The sequence below is a fragment of the Tachypleus tridentatus genome, chromosome 12 (genome assembly GCF_004210375.1).
Source record: "Tachypleus tridentatus isolate NWPU-2018 chromosome 12, ASM421037v1, whole genome shotgun sequence".
Classification (NCBI taxonomy): Eukaryota; Metazoa; Arthropoda; class Merostomata; order Xiphosura; family Limulidae; genus Tachypleus; species Tachypleus tridentatus.
The window spans coordinates 134,840,517-134,868,259 of NC_134836.1; the positions used below are offsets into that span (position 1 = coordinate 134,840,517).

Genomic DNA, 27,743 nt, shown 5'->3' on the forward strand with positions numbered 1-27,743 from the left:
AAATATTAGATAAAAGTAAAAACTACTGTACAAGTATTCAGTTAGTTTTTAAAGTTGTTCACTTACCAGTATTGGATAAAAATAAAAACCACTATACAAGTCATTCAGTTACTTTTAAATGTTGCTTATTTTCCAATGTTGGATAAAAGCAAAAATTACTGTACAAGCCATTCAGTTAGTTTTAAACGTTTTATTTACCAATGCTGGATAAAAGTAAAAAACTACTATACAAGTAATTCAATTAGTTTTTCAACGTAGTTTATTTACCAATGGTGAATAAAAGTAAGAATTACGTTTCAAACGTTGTTCACTTACGAATGTTATTTACAGAATAATATTTTTATCTAGTATTAAAATAAATCATTCAACAGAGGAGCATAAACTTCGCATATATTTTAATTAGTTAAAACAGTGTAAAATTACAATAATAATCAGAACTGTGTGTAGATATAATAACAATAATGATCAGAACTGTGTGTAGATCCACCATAAAACAAATAGAAAAACTGAACAGCCTTCTGTTCTCGATGAGCCACCTAGGAAAAAAAACAAAACACCTTTGATTAAATGTATTAACTCGTAACACAACGATGTGTTTAGTACATTAGTGCTTTTCTCGATCGTCACAAATTAATACCAGTATTCACCAGATAACTTTAACGTAAGCTACTTTCCATTCTCTATAAGATACTCACAGGTAAAATGATTTAACAAACCAAACTGTAACATACAGTGTTCACTGCACTTATGTAACAAATAATAACTTCTGGCAAGTTAAGCTATGTAACTGAAAGTAATTCTTTCCACCAGTACAACTAATTGTATTTATTCATTTCGTACGTTTGTGACTATAAGGATCACTACGCATTCTAACCCTTTTGTAAACCACTTCTTATGCTTTAATCTCAATAATAGGTATCTTACAAGATTCGGTCATTTCAGTAGATTTATGTTCTAAATATAAATATTCAGCTAACAATAGAAAATAATGTTTATAACAAGAGTATAATAAAAATAATGCCATCTGATGTCCAAAGTAATATAACCAATACTGCTGCTGAAAGTAAATATAAATAATAAAAGAACAATACTTATGGAACAGAGAAACAATAGATGTTGAACAGATGTCACTGATGAGAACATTATATAGTTGTCGAATATAGAAGAACACGACTTACATCAGTCACTAATAAGAACACTGTCTACTTGTATAGTTTCTCAGTACGCTATCTACTACAGTAACAAATAAAATTATCTAGTTGTTTAGTTTAACAGTATACTATTTACTACAGTCACTACAAAGAACATTGTCTTGTTCTTTAGTTTTTCAGTATACTAGTTAGTTCAGGCAGTAACAAGAACATTGTCTAGTTGTTTTGTTTCTCATTATACTATTTACTACAGTCACTACAAAGAACATTGTCTAGTTCTTTAGTTTTTCAGTATACTAGTTACTTCAGGCAGTAACAAGAACATAGTCTAGTTATCTAATTTGTCATTACACTTTTCAACAGTAAATGATAAAAACATTTTCTAGTTGTTTAGTTTCTCAGTATACTGTTTACTACAGTCACTAATAAGTACATTGTCTAGTTGTTTTGTTTCTCATTATACTATTTACTACAGTCACTAATAAGTACATTGTCTAGTTGTTTAGTTTCTCATTACACTATTTACTACAGTCACTAATAAGTACATTGTCTAGTTGTTTAGTTTCTCATTATACTATTTACTACAGTCACTAATAAGTACATTGTCTAGTTGTTTTGTTTCTCATTATACTATTTACTACAGTCACTACAAAGAACATTGTCTAGTTCTTTAGTTTTTCAGTATACTAGTTACTTCAGGCAGTAACAAGAACATAGTCTAGTTATCTAATTTGTCATTACACTTTTCAACAGTAAATGATAAAAACATTTTCTAGTTGTTTAGTTTCTCAGTATACTGTTTACTACAGTCACTAATAAGTACATTGTCTAGTTGTTTTGTTTCTCATTATACTATTTACTACAGTCACTAATAAGTACATTGTCTAGTTGTTTAGTTTCTCATTACACTATTTACTACAGTCACTAATAAGTACATTGTCTAGTTGTTTTGTTTCTCATTATACTATTTACTACAGTCACTAATAAGTATATTGTCTAGTTGTTTAGTTTCTCATTATACTATTTACTACAGTCACTAATAAGTACATTTTCTAGTTGTTTTGTTTCTCATTATACTATTTACTACAGTCACTAATAAGTATATTGTCTAGTTGTTTAGTTTCTCATTATACTATTTACTACAGTCACTAATAAGTACATTGTCTAGTTGTTTTGTTTCTCATTATACTATTTACTACAGTCACTAATAAGTACATTGTCTAGTTGTTTTGTTTCTCATTATACTATTTACTACAGTCACTAATAAGTATATTGTCTAGTTGTTTAGTTTCTCATTATACTATTTACTACAGTCACTAATAAGTACATTGTCTAGTTGTTTTGTTTCTCTGTATACTCTTTATTACAGTCACTAATAATAACATTAGGTGTTTAGTTTCTCAGTCTACTATTTACTACAGTCACTAATAAGTACATTGGTTGTTTAGTTTTTCAGTCTACTATTTATTACATTCACTAATAAGTACATTGGTTGTTTAGTTTCTCAGTCTATTTACTACAGTCACTAATAAGAACATTGGTTTAGTTTCTCTGCATACTCTTTATTACAGTCACTAATAAGTACATTGGTTGTTTAGTTTCTCTGTATACTCTTTATTACAGTCACTAATAAGTACATTGGTTGTTTAGTTTCTCTGTATTCTCTTTATTACAGTCACTAATAAGAACATTAGGTGTTTAGTTTCTCAGTTTACTATTTATTACAGTCACTAATAAGAACATTGGTTGTTTAGTTTCTCAGTCTACTATTTACTACAGTCACTAATAAGAACATTGGTTGTTTAGTTTCTCTGTATACTCTTTATTACAATCACTAATAAGAACATTGGTTGTTTAGTTTCTCTGTATACTCTTTATTACAGTCACTAATAAGTACATTGGTTGTTTAGTTTCTCTGTATACTCTTTATTACAGTCACTAATAAGAACATTAGGTGTTTAGTTTCTCAGTTTACTATTTATTACAGTCACTAATAAGAACATTGGTTGTTTAGTTTCTCAGTCTACTATTTACTACAGTCACTAATAAGAACATTGGTTGTTTAGTTTCTCTGTATACTCTTTATTACAATCACTAATAAGAACATTGGTTGTTTAGTTTCTCAGTCTACTATTTACTACAGTCACTAATAAGAACATTTGTTGTTTAGTTTCTCAGTCTATTTACTACAGTCACTAATAAGAACATTGGTTGTTTAGTTTCTCTGTATACTCTTTATTACAATCACTAATAAGAACATTGGTTGTTTAGTTTCTCAGTCTACTATTTACTACAGTCACTAATAAGTACATTGGTTGTTTAGTTTCTCTGTATACTCTTTATTACAGTCACTAATAAGTACATTGGTTGTTTAGTTTCTCTGTATTCTCTTTATTACAGTCACTAATAAGAACATTAGGTGTTTAGTTTCTCAGTTTACTATTTATTACAGTCACTAATAAGAACATTGGTTGTTTAGTTTCTCAGTCTACTATTTACTACAGTCACTAATAAGAACATTGGTTGTTTAGTTTCTCTGTATACTCTTTATTACAATCACTAATAAGAACATTGGTTGTTTAGTTTCTCAGTCTACTATTTACTACAGCCACTAATAAGTACATTTGTTGTTTAGTTTCTCTGTATACTCTTTATTACAGTCACTAATAAGTACATTGGTTGTTTAGTTTCTCTGTATTCTCTTTATTACAGTCACTAATAAGAACATTAGGTGTTTAGTTTCTCAGTTTACTATTTATTACAGTCACTAATAAGAACATTGGTTGTTTAGTTTCTCAGTCTACTATTTACTACAGTCACTAATAAGAACATTGGTTGTTTAGTTTCTCTGTATACTCTTTATTACAGTCACTAATAAGAACATTGGTTGTTTAGTTTCTCTGTATACTCTTTATTACAGTCACTAATAAGTACATTGGTTGTTTAGTTTCTCAGTCTATTTACTACAGTCACTAATAAGAACATTGGTTGTTTAGTTTCTCTGTATACTCTTTATTACAGTCACTAATAAGAACATTGGTTGTTTAGTTTCTCTGTATACTCTTTATTACAGTCACTAATAAGTACATTGGTTGTTTAGTTTCTCAGTCTATTTACTACAGTCACTAATAAGAACATTGGTTGTTTAGTTTCTCTGTATACTCTTTATTACAGTCACTAATAAGTACACTATCTTGTTTTTAATACCTAAGTACACTATTTGCTACAGTCACTAATGAGTTAAATTATCAAGTTTTTTAATATCTGTGTACATTATTTACTACAGTTATAACTAAGATCGTTGTCTAGTTGTCTTATTACTGAAATCACAACTCACTGCAGTCATGTAGGAGAACATTTTCTACATTTGAGGGTTCAAGTGAATTCAATTAGGTACATTTTATACAGTAAGGATGAAGATATTATACTAAACTACTTACTGAGCTGAAACTTACTGCATTTTGTGCTTGGACACAAAGGTTTGCATGAACAAATAGAGTTTTCCAAGTCCAACACATATTTATCATCACATAATGCACCATCACAACATGTATTAGAGAGATTCTTTGGGTTTACAGCCTCTGTAAATAATGTGATATTTTACTTTAAACAAAACGAAATGTATGTGATAATTCAATGTTAAGATACTGTATTTTTCACAGCGTTTTGTAGCTAGAAAATAATATTTGTTTTATCTCTTATCTCTCACTACTGCCTGAAATCTGCCATTCTTAGCCAATGCTGTGAAATAGCCATTGTTAATATTTTTAAACGTGTTCTTAACAGGGCGATTTTAATGGTCATTATTTTGTTCATCATGATTCCTATTAAGTACTAATGCTCTTAATGGTGAATTAAAAATCCATAAATTACTAGATAAAAAATATCATTATGATAGATTTCTACTAAATACCTTTATCTGTTCACAACACAAAACAGTCATACAGGAGGTACTAGTTCTAAACAAATAGTCATGATTTTTTGTACTAGATCTCTTGTATGTGTTGACAACACAACAGTCATATAGGAGGTACTAGCTCTAAACAAATAGTCATGATATTTTGTACTAGATCCCTTGTATGTGTTGACAACACAACAGTCATACAGGAGGTACTAGCTCTAAACAAATAGTCATGATATTTTGTACTAGATCCCTTGTATGTGTTGACAACACAACAGTCATACAGAAGGTATTAGTTTTGAACAAATAGTCATGATGTTTTGTTCTAGATCCCTATATTTGTTGACAACACAACAGTCACACAGGAGGTACTAGTTCTAAACAAATAGTCATGATATTTTGTACTAGATCCCTTGTATGTGTTGACAACACAACAGTCATACAGGAGGTATTAGTTCTGAAGAAATAGTCATGATGTTTTGTACGAGATCCCTTGTACGTCTTGACAGCACAACAGTCATAAAGGAGGTACTAGCTCTGAACAAATAGTCATGATGTTTTGTTGTAGATCCCTTGTATTTGTTGACAACACAACAGTCACACAGGAGGTACTAGCTCTGAACAAATAGTCATGATGTTTTGTTCTAGATCCCTTGTATGTGTTGACAACACAACAGTCACACAGGAGGTACTAGTTCTAAACAAATAGTTATGATATTTTGTACTAGATCCCTTGTATGTGTTGACAACACAACAGTCATACAAAAGGTACTGGTGCTGAATAAATAGTTTCATAATAAATATATTGATACGGTAGTTATCTAAACGTACTGCACTTTTTACACATTTTCCGACAGTACTTCTTTCCCACAATGCCTTTGTTTATGAAACAGCTACTCCAGTTGGGCCAACCTGGATTCTTTCCACAGTATTCGTGTGAATCTACACATTTTTCTGAAAAGAAGACAAAAGTGGAAATATACAAAAAGAAAAGAAAACAGGTGCTTAAGAGGCTGTTTGATTTTAGTGTAATGAGAAGTGGTAAATATATGAACATTTCTTACCTTCTTGTGGTAGTGGCCTCTTACTTAAATTAGTTGAAAGGTAATTGCAATATATTAGGTTACAAAAGACATACTTGTGTCATGAGACGTTTCTAGTATGTGATAATTCGGATACTATATTTTATACACCTCCAAGAATTAATTTAACATAGGGTTAATAGGCTGAATTTTTGTGACTTTTCCATTTTCTGAATATGAAACAAGATGGAATTTTAAAACCGTAAACAAAATTCTCTGAACATCTCTTTTTTTTTTTTAATTTATGTTTTGAGCTACTCGAGGGCTATCTGCTCTAGCCGTCCCTAATTTAGCAGTGTAATACAAGGGGGAAGGCAGCTTGTCATCACCACCCACCGCCAACTCTTGGGCTACTTTTTTACCAACGAATAACGGAATTCATCTCACGTTATAACGTCCCCATGGTTTAAAGGGCGAGCGTGTTTGGTGCGACGGAGGATTTAAACCCGCGACCCTCGGAATACGAGTCGAACGCCTTAACCTATTTGGTCATGCCGGGCCTTATGTTAAAGAGTAATCACGAGCTTTAAACTCTACATACCAAGTGTTTGAGTTTTTAGTCGCTAGTAGTTTTAATTTTATTCATAGGTAAATGTGATTTTATTGACTGCTCTTTGTGTTGTTTCTGACATATGAAAAAACATAACAGTTCGAAGAAAAACATGCCATCATAAGTTAGGCTTAGAAAACTCTTGTGAAGACGTCTGTTACTTGTATGGAGAAAACGTGAATTTGTAAGTTCAGTTCAGAAACTTGTATCTATCTATATCAATAGTATGGAGAAAAGTTACATCTATGTTAGCAGGTGAGAAACGCAGTTTAAAACTTTTCTTGTAGCTTTGTGTACATCTTTCATTTCTTTACTGTTATTTTATTTTGTACTACAAGTATATTACATATATACATTGAATTTGTCGTTGTTTCATACTAAAAAGCTATTTGCTGATTCTAAAATGGTGGTAAATTTTCAGCGCCTGGCTAAATAAATTATGAACTTCTGCCTGTTTCAGCATTTTAAATTATCTTACATAACAATGCAAAATATCTAAGTAGCCATTAGGTTCTTTACATAAAACAATTAAAAGTTGTTCAGTCAATAGGGTCTTTACTAAATAATTCAGAACTTGTCCAGTAAATAATAATAATTGGTTTAAAACCAATTACGTAGTAACCAGGGTGAATTAATAGCGGGAAAGAACCGTTGTACTTTATTCATTCATCGTCACTAACTTGGTGGCGCTGCTAACTGGTTAACAATGTATGTATATTATTCAACTTGTTTATAATAAAACTCCGACACTTGTATGTAATTTAAACCATTTGCACATTTTATTACGTAGTTATAGAGAAAAAGGGATAAATATTACATCCACGTATTTATGCTAGTCTGTGAAAGAACCTAATTTACACTTTTTTGTCTGTAACTACGTAATAGACAATTTACAATGACAGGAAATGAAATCATATTTGAATAAAACTTTGTTTTTTAATTTCGCACAGAGCTACACTAGGGCTATCTGCTCTAGCCGTCCCTAATTTAGCAGTGTAAGGCCAGAGGGACAGCAGCTAGTCATGACCACTCACCGCCAACTCTTGGGCTACTCTTTTACCAACGAATAATGGAATTGATCGTAACATTATAACGCCTCCATGGCTGAGAGGGCGAGCTTGTTTGGTGTGATGGGGATTCGAACCCGCGACCCTCAGATTACGAGTCTAGCTCCTTAACCACCTGGTCATGCCGGGCCAATAAAACTGTCGTAAGTTTTTTACAATTAACATGCTCTCTAGAAACAACATGAATATAATATATACGATCTAGTTTCTTTTGTCTTAGAACAAAAGTATATGACACTAGACAGTTTAAATAAAATACTCAGTAAAAGATTACATAATTTTAACTAGATTATAAATCTATAATATAGAATGTTGATGTAGTTAGTTTTACGTTTTTTTTGGTTGTTTTTTTTTAGGAGTAGATAACATTGTCTTTGCTTCTATATTTCCTCATTTTCTGCTGTCATTTTAAAAGATTGTCAGTACTAGTGTACAATATCAACTACAAGAGGGCAGCACATGGAACATAATTTCACTGATATAAAAGTTCGACAGGAAACATGCCGTGAAATGGCCCGTTTGATTGAATGTTTTAATCTGCTGCCGACTTGTTTCTTATTTATCCCCGAATACCAAGTTCTGCTATCGTCTTTGCCCTGGCTGCCACTTTGTCTCTCCAGATATGGACTTCCAACTAGCCAGTAGCTTAAAACAATTACCTCAGCCCATTAGGCCACAAACAAACCACAACCACATTATACCTAATACTACGCGCAGGGTGAAGGAGGACTGTTCAGTCTTTGAGCACCCTTGGTGATTAATTGTTTCATAACAATTAATCTTACACCAAAACAACTGCCCGGGACCGAGCGTACCTAACAAGTAATTCGTACAGCTTATCAGGTACACTTTCCCGAGATGCCTAGATTCACCTGAGAAATGTAACCGGAAAGTTTTGTCAAACAGTCCGCACAAGAAATACGTTAACACAACAATTTTCAACTTTAGCTGCGACACCAGATTTATGACACCTCCCGCCAGTTCCCTTATTTTATCTGTAATATGTAGTGTATTAACTATCAATATTTTCAATTTTCATTTCAGGCACTTCCGGATAGGTAATCCGGGGTTCGGAATGTGAAAGTGGGTTTTCTCGGGGTTCTCCCGTTTCCTCCACATCCAAATCCTAGGATAAGAACCACTTATCCCCCAACTCCCTGAAGGATCCTCAGCCTTACATCAGCCGTTAATTTTGTTAGTCATCAGTGCCGTTCGTCGGTATGTATATATATATATTTTAGAAGCCCATTTTAATATACAAATTATGAGATGAGTAGGGCGAAGTGAAAGGTGTTTCTGAACGCCCCCGGTAACGTTTTTTGCCCAAGAGCCAACATACTCACGTGAGCAGTCCAGAGAATCCCAACCGTCCTTACAGCTGCAGGCACATTTCTTGGTATTCAAAACCCCACAGTTGTGGCACCTCAAATGGCAGTCTGGAACATAGAATTAAAAAGAAGAAGTAATCTTACAGAATAATAATGTATTTTACATGAAAAAAAACTTTATAAATAATCGTCTAATAGCCAGCCACTAGGGGCAGCACTATCGTAACATAACAGGTTGATAAACGATCACAAATAACATATAGTTAGTTTTAAATAATTCGCTCTATGTGATTGACAAAATGTTGAATTTTGTTCTCTGATGTAAGGAAATAAAAAAGGGGTCATTTACTTGTTTCTTCAACAGTTTCAAAACAATTACATTAACAGGTTAATTTTGTAAACACTATCTAACTTGTAGCAGTCGCGACAACCAGATTCATACATCTACATAAACATCAGGAAATCGTATATAAATGAATCTAAGAACGGCTGGTATGGGTAATAACACTCTTAGTGATAAGGAGAGAACAACGTTTCGACCCTTATAGGTCATCTTCAGGTTAACAATTATACAAAATATTACTATAAATGAAAAATACCAACACAATCTCAGAAAACTTTTATTATTACCTACGAAAGACTGACTCAATTATATAATGTCGAACTATGAATCATTTAACTACAACCTCGGTAAATATATAGTGTGGACATTTTCTAAATACGTAACATCAGCCGGCTCCTTTTTCAAAGACTCTTTTAACTTTAAATACATTCTTAATCAACTAAATCACAAAGCCTTAATGGCCAGTTTTCATGTAATCTCCCTCTTCACAGAAGTTTCCACAACTGAAGTATGCAAGAAAGCCTTAGAACTTTATATCCACCACCTCAACCTATTGATACACACCCCCAGTAACCAAATAGCAACACTTATAGAATTCACTACTACCAAAACTAACTTTATGTTCAATAACCAAAACTATCTACAAAATAAATGGCCTAAGTATGGGGAATCCTGTGTCACCAGTTCTTGCCAACATTTTTATGAAACAGATTGAATCTCAAGCGATCAATGCAGCCTTACACCCGCCACTACACTGGTACAGGTATGTTGATGATACAATTGCTAGATTCACATTTACATAACACACACGTAGTTTTTTCAATCACGTTAACTCAATACACCCCAACATTAAGTTTACCTGTCAACAGGACAAAAACTAACCAAATAGCATTTCTTAACCTCAAGATCACTAGAACTGTTACACAATTCAAAACAGGAATCCATAGCAAAATCACCTATACTGGACAATACATTCCCTGGGACTCAGCACATGAAACAAAACAAAAACTCAACATATTAAGATTCTAAATAAACACAACCACAAAACTATGTTCACCTGATAAAACTAACCACGAAATTAACAAAATAAAACAACACTTCATCAACATCAACAAATTTCCTCAAAAAACCGTGGAAAAAAATTATACGCACACACCTAGACTAACAACAAACAAACAACAATAAATCCCAAGATACAAAACTTTACACTGCTGCATATGTTCTCGACATTAGCAAAGAATAACCAACATTTGAAAAAAACTTATAACAAAACACAACATTCGAGTGAACACAAAATTTATTCAAAAACCAGGTACAAAACTAAAGTCCATATTACGTAAAAACTACACTGACAGACACAACACCAACATAATTTATAAAATACAATGCAACAACTGTCACGACTCCTATTTTGGAGCAACAAGAAAAAATTGGAAACTAGATTCAAAGAACACACAAACACACACACAAAAACACATTCACATGTTTTCGAACAGTGCACATCAAATAAACACAACATAACCATAGAAAACACCCAGATACTAAGTAGGGAAACAAATATAAACAAACGCAAAATCAAAGAAGCCCTACTTATAGAGTAACTAAAACCAAAATTAAACCAATATAAAGGAACATCCTTGTACCTATAGTAATTAATAACCTAACATCCAATTGCAACGACCCCTACAATCCCGTATACATTTATACTCTCGTCCCTGAGACATGTGTCCAGCAACGGTCACTCACAAACTCTCTTTGTTAACCTGAAGATTGGTCTGGCATGGCCAAGCGTGTTAAGGCGTTCGACTCGTAATCCGAGGGGCGTTGGTTCGAATCCCGGTCGCACCAAACATGCTCGCACTTTCAGCCGTGGGGGCGTTATAATGTTACGGTCAATCCCATTATTCGTTGGTAAAAGAACATCCCAAGAGTTGGCGGTGGGTGGTGATGACTAGCTGCCTTCCCTCTAGTCTTAAACTGCTAAATTAGGGACGGCTAGCGAAGATAGCCCTCGAGTAGTTTTGCGCGAAATAAAAAAAACAAACCTGACGATGATCTAGGAAGGTCGAAAGGTTGTTCTTTCCTTATCAATAAAAGTGTTAATACCCATACCAGCCGTTGTGAGATTTTATTTCGAGTGAGTTTCTCGTCATTAATAAGGAAATCGTATAATCTGTACTTACGACACTTTAACTCTTTTTTTTTACACGTGGCTTCGGTCACTATGAATAAAAAACACAAGTGGTAAAGTTGTTTTTTGTGATACAGTTTATAACACAAGTTTATTTTGTCATACAGTTACAACACAGTAAAGAATAACACAGAGACCAATACCATCCATGATTAGTACAAACGTTTAGCTTCTTAACAGATGGAGTTTTGAGATTATTTCTCAAATTGTCGAATGGTTTTATAGTATTTACTATAAGCCCGGTATGGCCAGGTATTTAGAACACTCGACTCATAATCCCCGTGACACCAAACATGGTCGCACTTACAGGTCGTTATAAATTACGCTCAATACCACTCCTCGTAAGTAAAAGAGTAACCCAAGAGTTGGCAGTGGTTGGCGATGACTGGTTGCCTTCCCTCTAGTCTTAACTACTAAATTGTGACGGCTAGCGCAGATAGTCCTCGTGCAGCTTTGCACGAAATTCCAAAAAAACGAACTATTCAATACTGTCGTATCAATTAATTTAATATTTCTGTTTACTATAATATTTAGCTTCAAGAAGTAAGATATCTTATGGAAACTGAATTATTAATCATATTAACTGTGGTATTGTTTATCAGTAGTGTAACAAACTTCAAACAAATTGGATCATAAATCGGTTCGTAACACAAACAGTCCCTGTCTCGTAATTCTCAAATAAAAAAATATTTTCGACAGCAGCCGATCTCGATGTGTTGGTGTCTTGGTAAGTTCTAGGTTTGTGGTTCAAAGATTATGAATACAGGAGCTTTAACTACGTGCGACAAGAACACCGAACCTGTACTGAACAGTTCTTACAAAGATCTTAACTACAAGTACTTCTGCGGAAGACAAGCGTCACCTTAAATGTATATATTGAATTAATTGTATCTAGATTTATGGTTCACGGATATTCAATATCTACATTCACTTCACTACGAACACCTTTTCCAGTTTAATCGCAATGAAGTTGGGCACAATAAATTAGTTAATTCTGAATAAAGAAACACATAAATAACTAAACAAAACTAAATGAAACTTACCACATAATGTTTCATAACAAAGTCCACCGGAACCAATATCACACTGGGAACACGGTTTTCCAATTTTATAAGGTGGAGTCTCCACCAGGTTACCTCTGTCAGACGTGAAAAAATACAACTTAATAAACCAGTTTTTGTTTTACACAGTGTAGTCTCTACCAAGTTACCCATGTAAGACATCAAAAATATAACAGTAAACCAGTTTTTATTTTACACAATGCAGTTTGTTTGTTTGTTTTTTAATTTCGCACAAAGCTACTCGAGGGCTATCTGTGCTAGCCGTCCCTAATTTAGCAGTGTAAGACTAGAGGGAAGGCAGCTAGTCATCACCACCCACCTCCAACTCTTGGGCTACTTTTTTACCAACGAATAACGGAATTGATCGTCACATTATAACGCACCCACAGCTGGGAGGGCAAGCATGTTTGGCGCGACAGAAATGCGAACCCGCAACCCTCATATTACGAGTCGCACGCCTTAACACGCTTGGCCATGCCGGGCCCTACACAATGTAGATTCTACTCAGTTACCACGGTCAGACGTCACAAAAATACAACAGTAAACCAGTCTTTGTTTTACACAGTGTAGTCTCTCCCAAGTTACCCCTGTAAGACATCAAAAATATAATCGTAAACCAGTTTTTGTTTTACACAGTGTAGTCTCTACCACGTTACCCATGTAAGACATCAAAAATACAACAGAAAACCAGTTTTGTTTTACACAGTGTAGTCTCTACAAAGTTACCCATGTAAGACATCAAAAATACAACAGAAAACCAGTTTTCGTTTTACACAGTGTAGTCTCTTTCAAGATACCCCTGTCAAATATGTAAGACGTAAAAACCAAATAAACCAATTTTTGTGGCCTAGCAGGGCCAGGTAGGTTAAGGCGTGCGACTCGTAATCTGAGGGTTGCGGGTTCTTATCCACGTCGCACCAAATATGCTCGCCTTTTCAGCTGTGGGGGCGTTATAATGTGACGGTCAATCCCAGTATTCGTTGGTAAAAGAGTATTCCAATAGATGATGATGGGTGGTGATGACTAGCTGCCTTCCCTGTAGTCCTACACTGCAAAATTACATTGCGTGAAATTCAAAAACAAACAAACTAATTTTTGTTTCCCATGGTGTTGTTTCTACCAAGTTGGTCTGGCATGGACAGGTGGTTTCACAGATCCTAGAGCAAATTCATGGTCGCGGGCTCAAATCCCCGTCCTACCAAACATGCTCACTTTGTTCCCCATGGAAGAGTTGTAATATACAGTTAATAAATGTATTTTTTGAGAAATGTGTAGCCGAAGATTTGGCGTTATGTGGTGATAAGTAGCTAGCTTTCCTTTAATATTTCAATTTTACACGAATTTGAAAACAAACCAACATCTTGAAATAAACCAGTTTTTATTTTACACAAGTTCAGGTCACCAGGTATTCAATGTTACAGCAAAATCCGCTAGGTGGCTACTATTTATGATGCTGATCTGCATTTTGAGAATAACTTCCACACCATTATATCGTGATAGTTACTAATCACAGGTAGAATTAATTACCTGGAGTGAGAAATTCGATCAGAAACACAGGTTTCTGTATTCATTCGTGGTAGGCAGATATCAGTCAAGCGAACTGCTAAAATATTATACAAGTATTATAAACCCGTCAGTGTACGATGGGTAGATTATACTTGTATAATAGTGATGTACGAAGAGTTTTGTGGGTAACAATTGTTACAATTTGATGAGTAGTTTAGGTTTGTTAACAGTAATATATGAAGAAGTTCTTTTATGGGTAACACGTGTTGCACCTTTGGAAAGTAGGTTAGAATTGTATAACAGTGATGTACGAAGAGCTTTGTGGGTGACAATTGTCACAATTTGACGTGTAGTTTAGGTTTGTTAACAGTAGTATATGAAGTTTTTTATATGAGTAATGTGTTGCATTTTGGGAAGTAGGTTAGAATTGTATAACAGTGATGTACGAAGAGCTTTGTGGGTAACAATTGTCACAATTTGACGTGTAGTTTAGGTTTGTTAACAGTAATATATAAAGAAGTTTAGGTTTGTTAACAGTAGTATTTTTATATGAGTAATGTGTTGCATTTTGGGAAGTAGGTTAGAATTGTATAACAGTGATGTACGAAGAGCTTTGTGGGTAACAATTGTCACAATTTGACGTGTAGTTTAGGTTTGTTAACAGTAGTATATGAAGAATTTTTTTTATGGGTAACATGTGTTACATAGTTTAGACTTGGACGAAGTTTGATTTCGGAAACGTTTCCTTTAGCAATTTGACGTGTAGTTTAGGTTTGTTAACAGTAATATATGAAGAAGTTTTATATGAGTAATGTGTTAGAAAGGTTTAATCTATCTGTATATAGTATAGTAATGGCTGTTGCTTCCACTTGCACTGGTAATGTGGTATTATTCATAAATGAAGGGTGCTGATTTCACGTGACGTCACTATCGTCTTTGCAATACCTCTATCAGAATCACGTCCATTTATTATCAACGTTCAACATGTGTACTGCTACACACGTTGATTGATTCGTTGTATCATACTCACATATCACGAACGGTCCCGCATAATCTGGTGTTTCTTCATTTTGCATCGACATGAAAACTATTTTATAACAAATAATATATAAATATATATGTACATACACTACATAAATATATATGTATATACACTACATAAATAATACGATTGGTAAGTCTAGGAGTAAGTGACAGATATAATAGATATTTAGGGGTCATAGGTTATTTTTATCATGTGTGATATACCGCTCAAGAAGGTGTAATAATTGATTTTCATGTTAACATTATGGGTCATTATGGTTTGTGAGGTTTAGGGGTGCCATATAGTTGTGGTGTGCGTCTCTATTCATACCAGCAGTTTTTTACTTAAAAATTGAATCGGTCTTTTGTAGGCAATAATAAATGTTTTTTGAGATTGTGTTTTTTTTTTCGTTTTAGTAATATTTTGTTAAATTGTTAACTTGAAGATGACCTATGAAGGTCGAAACGTTGTTCTCTCCTTATCAATAAAAGTGTTATTACTCATACCATCCGTTCTAAGGTACGTCGAGATGTATGTATAAAATAGTAATGTTTACAGTTTTGATTTTGTCTATCTTAACCCAGGCCGGCCAAGTGTGTTGTTTATACATTCAGATAATATTTTTCATAATTTATCTGTATTCTTTCCAGACAGACTTCTAACCTAATTCACTCGTATCAAGATTTTAGTTGAAATTTCGCTTATGTGTATTTGCTATCCCAATTTTGTATCACAGGCGAGGTGATGTAGCACCCCGGACGAGAACTTGTATCTTTCATTAATGACATGTGGCTCACATATACGATGAAGGGCATGGGACTAACAGATCCTCCTTGTGGGACACCTCCCTCAGCAGTAAAGTGGGTGCTCTCAACATTTTCTGTTTCCTGGGAAGTAACATCTCTCGGCATTTCTACTTTTAGCATCAGGAACGTTATACCCAGACCGTATCGAACCTTTATCTGGATCGTACGAGTAGAAACCATACACCAGGGGCGGATTATTTATTACGCACAATAGGCACAGTGCCTAGACCCTACAAACAGAAGTTGCCCAGACCGTACGATCGTCTTGATCCGTACATTTTGCTTGGTGAAGACCAGCTAGTACGGTTACGATTACTCTAATTAAATGATCAGTGGTTTGTCCCGAAACCGTTTTGTTCTTCTGGTAATTTTGAATTTTTTTCCAGATATGTTGCTTATTGTCCTTTCGAGAACTTTATCTACATCGGTCTGTAGCTCTGTGGTTTATTTGGTAGTTTCACTTCCATTTACAAGAGACGAGAATATACCCCGATATCAGGGTGAGGTTGAAAAGTGCCTTAAGATATCCAGTCAGTACCCGAGTGCTTTATTTTTGGTATATTTTATTGTTAATACGACATGTTATTTTGTTTAGGACTAGTATGATTATAGTTCACATTTAAATTGTGTAATTTGTAATTTTATAATAGTTCATCTATTGTAGCTTTGAAGTTAAGTCAGTCGGTTTTATTATAGTTATAATTTAGATATTTGATTGTTTTAGTTTGTCGGAGGTGTGTTGAGAGAAGTTTGTTTGTTTTTCAATTTCGCGCAAAGTTATCTGCGCTAACCGTCCCTAATTTAGCAGTGTAAGAATATAAGAAAGACAGCTAGTGATCACCACCCACTGTCAATTCTTGGGCTACACCAACGAATAATGGTTGACACATGGCTGGAAGTGTGAGCATGTTTGGTGTGACGGGGGTTCGAGCCCTCTATCCCCGTATTACTAGTCGAGCTTCCTAACCATCTGGCCATGTCTGGTCTCGCACGATGTGTGTAATACTACAACAACTACTAAATTCCATTACAGGTGAACAGAAGATAGATGGCGCTTTTTATTATATGACAAATAAACAATAAATCACAATGACTTACTGAAAGTGAATTTGAGAGTAAAAGTTTAATTTTTATTGGAAGGAAAAATTTTACCTAAAGTCAGCTGTCAGCTTTCGTTTCAAAATGTTTTAATAGTTAAATATATCTTATCTCAAAAATGGAATGAATGCCAGTATCGTACCTTGGGCTGTAGTGGCAAACAACGTAGAAACTGCTGTCACAACGAGCGACTCCACATCCGAGTCGTCGGCTTTGTGCCCAAACCATCTGAGAAAGAAAGTAAGCTAAACAACGGCCTAGTTAAAGAAAGTTCTGCACTAGAAAGGTTTAAAATGTGTAAGAAAGCACAAGTGTTTTTATCCCTTCTGAGATACTTAATTCATTTGTAATCAAGAACACCGTATAAATGTATTACCTCTAGGAATCATAATTTTATACAGGAACTAAGACACTTGTGTACTTATAGCTGTAATGTGGAACTGGAGAGCTTTAAAATGTAGGAGGAAATGTTTACTACTACCGTAGGTACTAACGCCTAAATTTGAGAATATATCAGTCATTTGAAACCAAGTAAAACCAACAGACAGAATATACGTTACAATAAAAGTAAACTGTTTACGGCTTAAATAATAAAACCAACGGACAGGATATACGTTACAATAAAAGTAAACTGTCTACGGCTTAAATAATAAAACCAACGGACAGGATATACGTTACAATAAAAGTAAACTGTTTACGGCTTAAATAATAAAACCAACGGACAGGATATACGTTACAATAAAAGTAAACTCTCTACGGCTTAAATAATAAAACCAACGGACAGGATATACGTTACAATAAAAGTAAACTGTTTACGGCTTAAATAATAAAATAACAGATAGATTACCCATTATAATAAAAATTAAACTTTTTCCTAAGTGTGACGTAAAATCTCACCTGAGTGTAATGGCCACAGTTTTTCTCAGGAGAACATTTAACCTGATGTATATCGTAGAAGTTGTATTCTTCGTACCACAGACGAACAGCTCGAACACCCTGTTTGTCCCATCCCATGTATAAGTTTTGTCCCGCAAAGTCTGACCCATCAACAAAGCCGTGCTCGAATTTACACAATTTTGCCCACGCCGTAGCATCCTTAGCTAACTTGTCGTTCCATTCCTGAAACAAGATCAACAAAATGTATATTGTATTAAATCAGTCGCGTTTTATTTATTTTGGAAGTTCTACAACAAAAAATGAACAAAATTACCACTTTCCTAAAGAAGGTGCGACACAAACAATATCAGCATTTCTTTGAATAAAATGACAGTTTTACACTAACAACCTTAACACTTGTGACAATCAAGAAACATATCTTTACACTAACAACCTTAACACTTGTGACAATCAAGAAACATATCTTTACACTAACAACCTTAACACTTGTGTCAATCAAGAAACATAACTTTACACTAACAACCTTAACACTTGTGTCAATCAAGAAACATAACTTTACACTAACAACCTCAACACTTTTGTCAATCAAGAAACATAACTTTACACTAACAACCTTAACACTTGTGTTAATCAAGAAACAAAACTTCACACTAACAAGCTTAACACTTGTGTCAATCAAGAAACATAGCTTTAACTATCAACCTTAACACTTGTGTCAATCAAGGAACATAGCTTTACACTGACAACCTTAACACTTGTGTCAATCAAGGAACATAACTTTACACTGACAACCTTAACACTTGCGTCAATCAAGGAACATAGCTTTACACTGACAACGTTAAAACTTGCGTCAATCAAGGAAAATAGCTTTACACTAACAATCTTAACACTTGCGTCAATCAAGGAACATAGCTTTACACTAACAACCTTAACTCTTGTGTCAATCAAGAAACATAATTTTACACAAACAACCTTAACACTTGTGTCAATCAAGAAACATAACTTTACACTAACAACCTTAACACTTGTGTCAATCAAGAAACATAACTTTACACTACAACCTTAACACTTGTGTCAGTCAAGAAACATAACTTTACACTAACAACCTTAACACTTGTGTCAATCAAGGAACATAGCTATACACTAACAACCTCAACACTTGCGTCAATCAAGGAACATAGCTTTACACTAACAACGTTAAAACTTGCGTCAATCAAGGAAAATAGCTTTACACTAACAATCTTAACACTTACGTCAATCAAGGAACATATCTTTACACTAATAACCTTAACACTTGTGTCAATCAAGAAACATAACTTTACACTAACAACCTTAACACTTGCATCAATCAAGAAACATAACTTTACACTAACAACCTTAACACTTGAGTCAATCAAGGAACATATCTTTACACTAACAACCTTAACACTTGTGTCAATCAAGAAACATAACTTTACACAAACAACCTTAACTCTTGTGTCAATCAAGAAACATAATTTTACACAAACAACCTTAACACTTGTGTCAATCAAGGAACATAGCTTTACACTGACAACCTTAACACTTGTGTCAATCAAGGAACATAACTTTACACTGACAACCTTAACACTTGTGTCAATCAAGGAACATAGCTTTACACTGACAACCTTAACACTTGCGTCAATCAAGGAACATAGCTTTACACTGACAACCTTAACACTTGTGTCAATCAAGGAACATAGCTATACACTAACAACCTGAACACTTGCGTCAATCAAGGAACATAGCTTTACACTAACAACGTTAAAACTTGCGTCAATCAAGGAAAATAGCTTTACACTAACAATCTTAACACTTGCGTCAATCAAGGAACATAGCTTTACACTAACAACCTTAACTCTTGTGTCAATCAAGAAACATAACTTTACACAAACAACCTTAACTCTTGTGTCAATCAAGAAACATAATTTTACACAAACAACCTTAACACTTGTGTCAATCAAGAAACATAACTTTACACTAACAACCTTAACACTTGTGTCAATCAAGGAACATAGCTTTACACTGACAACCTTAACACTTGTGTCAATCAAGAAACATAGCTTTACACTAACAACCTTAACACTTGTGTCAGTCAAGAAACATAACTTTACACTAACAACCTTAACACTTGTGTCAATCAAGGAACATAGCTATACACTAACAACCTGAACACTTGCGTCAATCAAGGAACATAGCTTTACACTAACAACGTTAAAACTTGCGTCAATCAAGGAAAATAGCTTTACACTAACAATCTTAACACTTGCGTCAATCAAGGAACATAGCTTTACACTAACAACCTTAACTCTTGTGTCAATCAAGAAACATAACTTTACACAAACAACCTTAACTCTTGTGTCAATCAAGAAACATAATTTTACACAAACAACCTTAACACTTGTGTCAATCAAGAAACATAACTTTACACTAACAACCTTAACACTTGTGTCAATCAAGAAACATAACTTTACACTACAACCTTAACACTTGTGTCAATCAAGAAACATAGCTTTACACTAACAACCTTAACACTTGTGTCAATCAAGAAACATAGCTTTACACTAACAACCTTAACACTTGTGTCAGTCAAGAAACATAACTTTACACTAACAACCTTAACACTTGTGTCAATCAAGAAACATAACTTTACACTAACAACCTTAACACTTGTGTCAATCAAGAAACATAACTTTACACTGACAACCTCAACACTTGTGTCAATCAAGAAACATAACTTTACACTACAACCTTAACACTTGTGTCAATCAAGAAACATAGCTTTACACTAACAACCTTAACACTTGTGTCAATCAAGAAACATAGCTTTACACTAACAACCTTAACACTTGTGTCAGTCAAGAAACATAACTTTACACTAACAACCTTAACACTTGTGTCAATCAAGAAACATAACTTTACACTAACAACCTTAACACTTGTGTCAGTCAAGAAACATAACTTTACACTGACAACCTTAACACTTGTGTCAATCAAGAAACATAACTTTACACTAACAACCTTAACACTTGTGTCAATCAAGAAACATAACTTTACACTAACAACCTTAACACTTGTATCAATAAAGAAACATAGCTATACACTGACAACCTTAACACTTGAGTCAATCAAGGAACATAACTTTACACTGACAACCTTAACACTTGTATCAATAAAGAAACATAGCTATACACTGAGGACATTAACATTTGTATCAATACCAACAACACTAACATTTGTCTGAGTGAAGAAACACTACTTTACACTAACGTTATTATGGTCGTTATGATGTTATTTACGATAATGTATACAATATTACGGTTATTATTATCTTGTGTACATTACAAGTGATATTATCTTATCTATAAAAATATACGTAGAATGTTACGGATATTATTATCTTATATACAATAGTCCATAAACCATTTCTGGTGTTGTTATCTTATCTAATGTAATGTATACAACATTACAGGTGTTATTATCTCATCTACAATAACACATACAACGTTATGTGTGTTGTTATTTTATCTACAATAATGTATACAACATTATGTGTGTCATTATGTTGTCTACAGTAATGTATAGAACGTTACGAGTATTATTATCTTATATATAATAATGTATACAACGTTATGTGTGTTGTTATTGTATCTACAATAATGTATACAACATTATGTGTGTCATTATGTTGTCTACGATAATGTTTTGAACGTTAAGGATGTTATTATCTTATATATAATAATGTATACAACGTTATGTGTGTTGTTATTGTATCTACAATAATGTATACAACATTATGTGTGTCATTATGTTGTCTACGATAATGTTTTGAACGTTAAGGATGTTCTTATCTTATATATAATAATGTATACAACGTTAGGTGTGTTATTATTTTATCTACAATAATGTATAGAACGTTACGAGTATTATTATCTTATATATAATAATGTATACAACGTTATGTGTGTTGTTATTTTATCTACAATAATGTATACAACATTATGTGTGTCATTATGTTGTCTACAGTAATGTTTTGAACGTTAAGGATGTTTTTATCTTATATATAATAATATATACAACGTTATGTGTGTTGTTATTTTATCTACAATAATGTATAGAACGTTACGAGTATTATTATCTTATATATAATAATGTATACAACGTTATGTGTGTTATTATTTTATCTACAATAATGTATAGAACGTTACGAGTATTATTATCTTATATATAATAATGTATACAACGTTATGTGTGTTGTTATTTTATCTACAATAATGTATACAACATTATGTGTGTCATTATGTTGTCTACGATAATGTTTTGAACGTTAAGGATGTTATTATCTTATATATAATAATGTATACAACGTTATGTGTGTTGTTATTGTATCTACAATAATGTATACAACATTATGTGTGTCATTATGTTGTCTACGATAATGTTTTGAACGTTAAGGATGTTCTTATCTTATATATAATAATATATACAACGTTATGTGTGTTGTTATTTTATCTACAATAATGTATAGAACGTTACGAGTATTATTATCTTATATATAATAATGTATACAACGTTATGTGTGTTGTTATTGTATCTACAATAATGTATACAACATTATGTGTGTCATTATGTTGTCTACGATAATGTTTTGAACGTTAAGGATGTTATTATCTTATATATAATAATGTATACAACGTTAGGTGTGTTGTTATTTTATCTACAATAATGTATAGAACGTTACGAGTATTATTATCTTATATATAATAATGTATACAACGTTATGTGTGTTGTTATTGTATCTACAATAATGTATACAACATTATGTGTGTCATTATGTTGTCTACGATAATGTTTTGAACGTTAAGGATGTTATTATCTTATATATAATAATGTATACAACGTTAGGTGTGTTATTATTTTATCTACAATAATGTATAGAACGTTACGAGTATTATTATCTTATATGTAATAATGTATACAACATTATGTGTGTTGTTATTTTATCTACAATAATGTATAGAACGTTACGAGTATTATTATCTTATATATAATAATGTATACAACGTTATGTGTGTTGTTATTTTATCTACAATAATGTATACAACATTATGTGTGTTGTTATTTTATCTACAATAATGTTTTGAACGTTAAGGATGTTATTATCTTATATATAATAATGTATACAACATTATGTGTGTTGTTATTTTATCTACAATAATGTTTTGAACGTTAAGGATGTTATTATCTTATATATAATAATGTGTACAACGATACGGGTGTTATTATCTTATCTACAATAGTGAATATAACGTTTTTATGTTATTATGTATAACAATGTGTAAAACGTTACGTGTGTTATTATGTTGTCTATAATCTATACAATGATACTGGTAATACTATATTATCTACAAAAATGTATGCAGTGTTGCGATGTTATTTTCTTATCTGCAATAATGTATACAACGTTAGAGGTGTTATAATCTGATGTAAAAGAATGTATACAACATTACGTGTGATTGTTTGTTCTACCATAATATATACAACGTTATATATGTTATTCTGTAATCTAGAATTATTAAAAGAACGTTACTGGTGTTTTTACCTAGAATAATGTATGTAACGTGACGTATGTTACTGTTTTATATACAGTAATGTATACAACGTTACTGGTGTTATTACCTTACCTAGAATAATGTATGCAACGTGACGTATGTTACTGTTTTATATACAGTAATATATACAACGTTACTGGTGTTATTACCTTACCTAGAATAATGTATGCAACGTGACGTATGTTGCTGTTTTATATACAGTAATGTATACAACGTTACTGGTGTTATTACCTTACCTAGAATAATGTATGCAACGTGACGTATGTTACTGTTTTATATACAGTAATGTATACAACGTTACTGGTGTTATTACCTTACCTAGAATAATGTATGCAACGTGACGTATGTTACTGTTTTATATACAGTAATGTATACAACGTTACTGGTGTTATTACCTTACCTAGAATAATGTATGCAACGTGACGTATGTTGCTGTTTTATATACAGTAATGTATACAACGTTACTGGTGTTATTACCTTACCTAGAATAATGTATGCAACGTGACGTATGTTACTGTTTTATATACAGTAATGTATACAACGTTGCGGTGCTATCAATAATATATACAGCGTTACGGGTGATATTGCCTCATGTACAATAATATAAACAGCGTTACGGGTGATATTTCCTCATGTACAATAATATAAACAGCGTTACGGGTGATATTGCCTCATGTACAATAATATATACAGCGTTACGGGTGAGATTGCCTCATGTACAATAATATATACAGCGTTACGGGTGATATTGCCTCATGTACAATAATGTATACAACGTTACGGGTGATATTGCCTCATGTACAATAATATATACAGCGTTACGGGTGATATTGCCTCATGTACAATAATATATACAACGTTACGGGTGATATTGCCTCATGTACAATAATGTATACAATGTATCATGTGTTATTTATTACCTTTTATACAATAACGTGTACATGTTACGGAAGCTATTTTCTTATATACAATAGCTTATAGTACATTACTGTGTTAGTATCTTATCCTCAGTGATTTATATAACGTTACGTGTGTTATTATTATTTTATCCATAATAATGTATAAAACATTACTTGTGTTATTATCTTGTGTATAATATATACTATATTAAGTACGATAAAGTATACAACGTTATGTTTGTTATTATCTTACCTACAATGATGTATACAATGTTAGAGGTGCTATTATCTTAACTACAATAATGTGTACAACGTTTTGGTGTTATTATCTTATATACAATGATTATCGTACTAGTATTATTATATTGTGTTGAATAGTGTACACAACGTTTCCTTACCCTGTCTGTTTTTGTTAGTATGATTTCTCTTTAGCTGTTGAATGGAATCTGACTAAAGTTGTTTTACATTTCTAACGTAACTCAAGTTAAAAGTTATTCATTTTTGGATAGTCCAGACTACGGCCAGATCACAATATTTTCCAAAATACCCTAGTGTCAATATGCGGACTGATTTACGTACCATTTGTGCTGTTTAAATTAGTCGGTTGTGATCAAACTATGAAATATGTAAAACCTATCTTCATCATAACTTTATTCGTATTAAGTATTGTAATCTAAATTTAACGTCTTAACATTACGTACTTATAACACTAGGATATTACTCTTTGTGTTGGGCACATAGCCCTTTGTGTCTCTTAAAATATAGAATGTAACACATATCAGAAGCAGGAGGGGTGTTATACTGTTAGAAGGTTAAACATACCATGTAACACATGTCAGAAGCAGGAGGGGTGTTATACTGTTCGAAGGTTAAACATACCATGTAACACATGTCCGAAGCAGGAGGGGTGTTATACTGTTAGAAGGTTAAACGTACCATGTAACACATGTCAGAAGCAGGAGGGGTGTTATACTGTTAGAAGGTTAAACGTACCATGTAACACATGTCAGAAGCAGGAGGTGTGTTATACTATTAGAAGGTTAAACATACCATGTAACACATGTCCGAAGCAGGAGGGGTGTTATACTGTTAGAAGGTTAAACATACCATGTGACACATGTCAGAAGCAGGAGGGGTGTTATACTGTTAGAAGGTTAAACATAGCATTTAACACATGTCAGAAGCAGGAGGGGTGTTATACTGTTAGAAGATTAAACATACCATGTAACACATGTCAGAAGCAGGAGGAGTGTTATACTGTTAGAAGGTTAAACATAGCATTTAACACATGTCAGAAGCAGGAGGGGTGTTATACTGTTAGAAGGTTAAACATACCATGTGACACATGTCAGAAGCAGGAGGGGTGTTATACTGTTAGAAGGTTAAACATACCATGTAACACATGTCCGAAGCAGGAGGGGTGTTATACTGTTAGAAGGTTAAACATACCATGTGACACATGTCAGAAGCAGGAGGGGTGACGTTACGTCGATACAAGTTATGAAGGTGTAGAAGGTGTTGCTGCTGGGCGTGGCTGAATGCTACTTCGTCGTCGTCATCATCCCACAGGCTTTTGAGGAGCTGTTCCGGGGAGTCTGGCCTGTCGTTGTCCACCACGACATCTGGAGACACTCGGGCGATGTTCTTCCCATAGAACCACCGCATTTCCAAACTGGATATTTTTCTGTTTCCACTTAAGTTAGGTATTAAAAGAACTACCATTACAAATAGAACGTACGGTTGTAAATAACGCTTTCTGTCCAACATCGTGAACTACAAACATATAGCAAGGCTTCCAAAATAATGGATAATTCTCACCAGTTTCTGACAAATTCAAGTTGAGTATTTGAAGTTAGATAACGAGACAATTGTAATCATTTTCTAGTATTGATACATTACGTGACTTGCTAGTTTAGAGTTAAATAATGCCAGTACTTAATATCTATCCCAGAAACTTGCTACACTTGAAACTCTAATGAAGCCAGACACAGCGCACACATTTCTGTTACAATCTAAACTTTATATTTACGATTTGTTTATCATTTCATTATGTTAGGTCCGGGACAACATCCGCAGGAAGTGTAGAGGATTACCGTAGGACGCGGACGTTTTTTTAAAATTAAAGACCTCTCTTTTCCGTAAGTTCACTATGTCACAAACTTTATAAATAATTTGGCGAAATAACTCTTTCTAATAGTGTTTTAGTCAGGACTGCAATCACCTCGTTGACTTACTCGGTGTAAACAGCGACATATAAACTGTATCTGTTTTTCTGCTGCTGCTTCCTCTTCCGGTAAGCCGCTGTAGATGAAATTTTATCAATATTTGCATAACTTCATCAACAGTTAAGTTTTGTTTAATGTATATTTACAAATAGAAATGTCTGACCAGAAAGCAACTTGTAACTGGGCCATAATAAGTTTTATGTATTCTACTATAGCTTTACGCATAAAAATATGACGTAGATATAACAGCATTTTTTATGCATAATAAACATGAACTCTGTATTTACTGTACGTAGAAAAGCAATATACTGAGTCATGCTCAGAAATACAGTTTTACTCCATTGCGAGACATATTTTGATAATTCTAATGTTTTTGCTCGCCAGAGAAAGTTTTCAATTACATAAAGTAGTGTGTGTGTGTGTGTGTGTGTGTTTATTTAGCAAAGTCACCTCGGACTACATAACGTAGTAAAGTCTAGAAGTTTCTTGAACATGTAAATCTCTGTAAAAACTCGAAGTTTACCTAATATCAGGTTTTTATTTTGCTGAGATTATTTACAATAGACGTCTGTGATATGTTGGCGATAAGTTTCAACAATATACGGACAGCATGTAATCCACTTGTTCGAAAATAATATTTTAAAAACAATTGAAATGTATGTACAAATATTCAATACACTTTTGCTTATCGCAGTTTAATCCAGAGCCTTAAATAAATGTTTTCTCGTCAAATCTATTATTAGAAGGTTTAACATAGCATGTAACAGACTTTAGAACACGATAGACAAGAAGGATTATCTTTCTCTACTCTGTTATTGTAATAATACAGTCTTTGATTATAACAACTTAAAAACCACCACAATAAACTAACAAACGCAGTCTAGATCTATTTGACTATGTCTCTCACTAACTTTCACTTACATACTTTGTTACTGTATCTGCACGGATTTGCAACACGCGACAGAGAAAAAATCTAGAAATATC

The 27,743-nt window shown here is 33.2% G+C and overlaps 1 protein-coding gene and 1 long non-coding RNA gene across 4 annotated transcripts; one reads left to right on the plus strand and one right to left on the minus strand.

Annotated features, from left to right (window-relative positions):
• Window positions 1-378: 378 nt before the first annotated feature.
• LOC143234769 (serotriflin-like) lies at window positions 379-26,801 on the minus strand. 3 transcript variants are annotated; one of them, XM_076472372.1, is made up of 9 exons: window positions 25,984-26,801; window positions 18,006-18,227; window positions 17,251-17,336; window positions 12,657-12,751; window positions 11,606-11,644; window positions 9,095-9,187; window positions 5,884-6,006; window positions 4,592-4,732; window positions 379-536 (listed from the first exon to the last, which is right to left on the minus strand). In XM_076472372.1, the coding sequence occupies exons 1-9, from the start codon at window positions 26,299-26,301 to the stop codon at window positions 466-468; spliced, it is 1,188 nt and encodes a 395-aa protein (XP_076328487.1). In that variant the 5' UTR covers window positions 26,302-26,801; the 3' UTR covers window positions 379-465. The 3 variants fall into 3 exon arrangements, with proteins under 3 accessions (XP_076328487.1, XP_076328486.1, XP_076328488.1); XM_076472371.1 differs by having other exon boundaries at window positions 4,607-4,732; window positions 25,984-26,795; XM_076472373.1 differs by lacking the exon at window positions 25,984-26,801 and adding an exon at window positions 25,642-25,667.
• Window positions 6,329-9,427, plus strand: LOC143234770 (uncharacterized). Its single transcript, XR_013018795.1, has 3 exons — window positions 6,329-6,939; window positions 7,635-7,894; window positions 8,796-9,427. It is a non-coding gene; the product is annotated as an uncharacterized LOC143234770 (long non-coding RNA).
• Window positions 26,802-27,743: the final 942 nt, after the last annotated feature.